Source organism: Beta vulgaris, chromosome 1 (genome assembly GCF_026745355.1).
Source record: "Beta vulgaris subsp. vulgaris cultivar EL10 chromosome 1, EL10.2, whole genome shotgun sequence".
Lineage (NCBI taxonomy): Eukaryota > Viridiplantae > Streptophyta > Magnoliopsida > Caryophyllales > Amaranthaceae > Beta > Beta vulgaris.
Window position 1 is genome coordinate 32,138,520 of NC_079202.1, and position 6,000 is coordinate 32,144,519.

At 33.4% G+C, this 6,000-nt stretch overlaps 1 protein-coding gene across 1 annotated transcript; it reads left to right on the top strand.

Moving 5' to 3' along the window:
- Positions 1-4,545: 4,545 nt before the first annotated feature.
- LOC125493107 (uncharacterized mitochondrial protein AtMg00810-like) lies at positions 4,546-5,157 on the top strand. Its single transcript, XM_048635906.1, has one exon. It carries the CDS (start codon positions 4,546-4,548, stop codon positions 5,155-5,157), a length of 612 nt encoding a protein of 203 aa, XP_048491863.1.
- Positions 5,158-6,000: the final 843 nt, after the last annotated feature.

Here is a 6,000-nt window from a genome sequence, read left to right on the forward strand (position 1 = left end):
CACCTCGCCAGCTAGGTCAGGCTCTTGTTGACGGTTCAGTTGAGAAGTCATAGCCTTAGCCAAATTCTTGGTCAGAGAGGTCAACTCCTTAAGAGTTGCTCGAGTTTTGGATCTACTTCCGGGTCTACTGGCCATTTCTTCCTGGGTAAGAACAAACTACTTATTAAGTTATCCTACTAAATTTGTAATTCATACAACAATCATGATTCATAATATGATTGACAAATTGCACATAGCATAAAAAGAAAAACGAGAATTTTATTTATTGATCCTTGAAAAGGAATGCTAACATATATAAAGGTAGTAGTCTAATTACAGAACTACTAATTATTAAAGCTACTAAAACTGCTAATCTAACATTTTCCTAAAAATTAATTTACTAGTAAATAGAATCAGATGGATCTTGATCTCTTGCTTCATCATTGGCTTGGTGTCTAAACCATTCATCATCAGACATAGGGTGATATTCCGGAGGTGATGAACGGCTACCCTCTGTGCTTGGTAGGTTGCTTTGAATATTAGAGGGTTCAGGACTAGTAGTAGGTTCATGGTCAGGATGGCTTGGAGTTTGATATGCATTCATCATAACTCGTGCTTCTTGTTGCTCTTTCCATAATTCCGCATATCGGAGGTCAAATGTGAAATAAGGTACGGTAGCTAGCCAGATTCCTTCTTGGTAATGATCCCTCATGTTGGGCATCCCATCTAATAAAGTCATCACATTGTAATACTTATTATATAGCCAATGGTAGGGTTCAATGTAGGGCAAGTGTTCTAGAAGCAAAGCAACCATTGGTCCATGATAACGAAACTGTTGGTATCCTTGGTCTATTAAAAAGTTTGCATAATCAGTCACAGTTTGAGCATCTCTTTTTACTAGAATACGTACGAAAAATGGACTATGACTTGCCATAATAAATCTGTGGTAAAAACAAATACAAATTAGTAAGTACTATACGTATATTGTCATAAAGACAACTAAATCTCCTTCCTTATGAAAATTAATAATATTTTCATATTTTGCTAGACATAATGTCATATAATTATTCAAGAATAATAATCTGATTGTAAATAAGGAAACAAAGAAAAATTTCAAACTATTTGTATTTTCGAAAAATTTAAGTATATAATAAGTTTTTATTTCGAATACTAGGTTTTTCGTGTATGGAAAAATTAATCGAGGGAGTTCCCAGGAAAGAGAGGTGCGGCACAAGCGGCCAACTTAAGTACCAAGTCTTTCCTTAGCCAGAACTTTCCTCAGAAAAATAAAGCCACACACTTATTCCTTTCTTCAAAATAAATAAATTGGAAAATATTTATATTTGGAAATATAACTTTATTTATGCAAATAAAATGCATATAACTTATTTATGCAAATAAAATGCAAAAAAATTTATGCACTAAAATGCGAAACTCTAACTTATATGCCCTTCCTAAATCTACCCAAACTCTCATTAATAAACCTAAAGGCTCTGATACCACTTTGTAACACCCCCAAATTTCTCTCTTTGTAAAGAATATATTTTAATATAAACACTTGAGAAACGTGAGAGTATTACCGCCACGTGATAACGTTAAAGGCTAAAACTACTAACTACTAAATTAACAATGCAGCGGAATAATAAAAATAACTTCTCTTTATTGATAAATAAAAATTTATTGTTTCAACTAAGACAAAGGGAAATTAAAACATAATGACTACTAAACTAAGCTATGTAGTACTCCTCACTAGCTCCCCATATGTAGTATGCATCATCAACCTGAAAAATCTGCACACCAAAAGGATCATCACAGGGACAAAGCCATAAAACAAACAAACAAAATGCGTGTCAGTAAAAATACTGAGTACATGTATAAGCGGAAATTTAAACACTTAAACATTCAAAATATTCATATAAACCTTCTTGATACTTGAAATAATTGTATAAATTCTTGGATACTTGTATATATAAAGTATATAACTTTAATAAAACTCCTTTTCCTTGCCTAGGTACCTTTCCTAAAGTGTGCACACCCCCCAAGTTTAGTATTCCTTACTGAGTCTATTACGAGGGGAACTACCTTGTCCACATGACTTATACAAAAAGTACATGGGTAAATAATATAATAGCTACCGTTCTTGTTAGTAAATAACAAGCCGTGGCCTCTTTATAAATTGTGATCATAAAAGATCATAAACTAAAAAAATCTTTCGGAAATAATCTCCTTTATAAAGAATAGTAATTCTTTTATAAAACTTTTGCCACTTAAAAGACATAATATTAATAACTTGCTTATATCAAATAATCCTTGAAAATAATCTTTCTTTATAAATACTAATAATACTTATAAACTTAATCGTAATAGAAGTTAACACAAATAATACCTTGTAACTTCATACATAAGGATACATGCCAGTAATCTAACTTAGTGAATTTAGTAATGAAAACTTATCTCCTCATTTAGCAAAGTCAATCATTACTATAACAACTTAGTGATTCTAACGTTTAGTGGAAACTAAAAAAAAAATACCAAGCAGTAAACAACAATATATAAGACAATTCATTAGTGGATCAACTAATATATCAACACCTATGGTAAGTTTATCAACAAGACCATGCTAGTGAATGACCTAACACCGCAGCATGCATGGTGGACGAAATAAAGTCGGCATATGTATAGTTAGTAAATATTAGTATTATCCAATAAACATGTATTACAATACCAATCTAATTTCGACCGTTTATCAACCTTCAACCAAATTGTAAATAACTCACGAAGCATAATTTTCAATGCAAACAATAACCCTATACACATGATACTATATAAGCAGAATAATATTTAAAAATCTACATATACACGCACCTTTAAAAATAATAACTACTAGGGAGGAAAATAGAGAAGGTAGGCTAAGAGGGAGAGAGAGTTTAAACTTGAGAAAAGAGATTTATTCCTCAAATTTGGTGTGAAGAATATGGTGGGTGGAGACCCCTATTTATACTAGTTGGGGTAAATAGGATAAGAATAGGAATAGGAACTAAAAGATAGATTTTTGAGAAAGATAATTAATTTTAGCTAGGATAAAATATCTTTTATGATAATATAGGTAGAATAGAGGAATATTCCACAAGATAAATAGTCTAGATTGCTAATTAACCAAAAGATAAAACAAACAAATTAACCAAAAGATAAAGAAACAAAGTAACTAAATCTTGAAACAAAATAAACTCACTGGCGTGAGTTCCTTCACGTAAAGATATGTATATTTTTTTCTTTTTTTCTTTTTTTTTATTTTTTTTCTTTTTATATAAATCTTTTGTAAATCCTTTTTGAAATTTCTTTTTAAAAATATCTTCTAACTACTTGGATTACAAGTTGTAAACTTAGGCCCAGTATATAATTTGGGCTAGAATTTATTTGAAAACCCCATAATTTAATACAAAAGCCTATTTAAAACCTTAATAATTAATAAAAAGCCTTTTTAATATATAAAACCTTTTAAAAAAAAAATAACTAATAACTTACTAAAATACGGAGTATTACACATATCTTAAAAATGAACCTGAGACACCACTAAATGAGCCTACATCCCTAAACCACATCACTTCACTCCACCTTAACCTGAACCAAGCCCTACTCATGAAATTGACACCTCTAATGATGTAATACCATCTGTTCTACCTACAAGAAAATCAAGTAGAGTGTCCAAGCCACCCACCTGGCTAGCTGACTATGTAACCAAGGTAGGAAGAGAATCCAGGGTGGCTAAACCTTTCACTACACATAATGTGGGAGACTATGAAGTTTCAAATGCATTCACAATATTTGCAAACCAAGTAACATAAATGACAGATCCCACAAACATTAGAACTGTTTGTTCAAGAAGACAAATGGGTGAATGCAATGAATGAAGAGCTCAAAGCTCCAAAAGAACAATAAGACCTGGAGCCTCACCAACATACCTCCTGGAAAAAAATCCATAGGATGTAAATGGCTTGCATAACTAATTTCAATACAGATGATTCAATAGATAGAGAAAAAGCAAGATTGATTGTGCTTGGAAATAGACAAAAAAAAAAAAAGGTGTTGAGTATGAGCAAACATTTGCTCCTGTAGCCAAACCCACAACTGTGAGATCTTTACTTGTCGTTGTAGCCTTGAAATAGCGTTGAAAGAGCGGAAAGTTTGCCCAATGGATGGAAAAAAATTGATTTTTTACATGGCTCACTTGAATAGGATGTGTACATGCACACATCTCCTTGGTACACAGGTCATGAAATTCCTATCACTAAGGGACAAGGGGAGCATGCTTCTCATCAACAAGTATGCAAGCTTCAAAAATCCTTGTATGGACTGAAGTAGGCACCAAGGTAATGGTTTGCCAAGTTATCCATAGTCTTGAAAGACTATGGATTCCTACAGTCCAAAGTTGATTATTCATTGTTCACAAAGCAAAATGAAAACGGCTTTGTGAGTGTGCTAGCTTATGTGGATGATCTGCTTATAGTAGGAGATAATGAAGCTAACATCAACAAAGTGAAACAATTTCTATCCATTTAATTTCACATGAAGGACTCGGGCAACATCAGATACTTCTTAGGTATAGAAGTAGACAAAAGTGATGCAAGCTTCTTTATCTCACAGAATAAGTATGTCATGAACCTACTAAAAGAGTTTCACATGCCAAGTGCCAAAGGGACTAAACCTCCTATGGACCCACAAGTTAAACTCCTAGCTGACTCAGGGGAGTACTTGCCGGATCCAACTCCTTACCAGCACCTCATTGGGAAGCTAATCTACCTAACAATCACCAGGCTTGACATTGCATTTACAGTTCATACTCTAAGCCAATTTATGAATAAACCATATGCAAGCTGCAAAACGTGTGCTAAGATACCTAAAAAGTTGTCTAGGCAGGGAGTGCTTCTAGCTTCATCATCTGCAGTTGTTCTCACCGCATATTTAGATAGTGATTGGACAGGATGCCCTTTGTCAAGGAAATCAACTACTGGCTTCTGTGTTTTGCTAGGAAAATCACCTATCTTATGGAAGACTAAGAAGCAAAAGATGGAGGCTAGATCCGCTGCTGAGGCTGAATATAGAGCTATGGCTTTAACTACATGTGGAGTTGTATGTCTCACTCAACTGCTCAAGAAACTTGGCATTAAGTTCGCCTAACACATCACTCTCAAGTGTGATAACCAAGCAACTCTGTCTATTGTTGTTAATCCTGCACATCATGAGAAGACCAAGCATGTAGAAGTGGAATGCCACTTTGTTAAAGACAAAGTAAATCAACAAGTCATCAAACCTGATTATGTCTCCACACATCATCAATTAACAGACATTCTCACCAAGAGCCTACCAGTTGTTAAACATCAACATCTATTGTCCAAGATGGGAGCTCAGCCTCACTCTTCACTTCCAAGATGTATGTATGTGTGTGTGTGTGTGTGTGTGAGTGCGTGCGTGCGTGCGTGCGTGCGTGCGTGCGTGCGTGCGTGCGTGCGTATATGTATATATATATATGTATATATATATATGTGGGTTGGGTTCTAGTGAGAACCCTCTTATGGTGAGAACCGTGAGAACCATTTAAAATGAGCAAAAACTTCCTAAAATGAGCAAAAAAAGTAACAAATGAGCAAAAACATAAAATGAGTAGAAACATTAAGTTATCAAAAACGCAAAATGTACAAAAATGTAAAAGAAGAAAAAACGTAAAATGTGCATAAAAAAGTTCAACGAAAAAAAAAGTAAAATGAGCAAAACGTAAAATGAGCAAAAACGTTAATAAATGATCACAAAATTGTTAAATGAGCAAAACCATAAAATAAGTGAAACAAAAAATGAGCAAAAATGTTATGAAATGATCATAATTTTTCGTAAAATGAGGAAAAATGAGTGGTTCTCACGGTTCTCACCATAAGGGTGGTTCTCATATGAACTTAAACCATATATATGTATATATATATATATATGTATATATATATATGTATATATATATATGTATATATATAT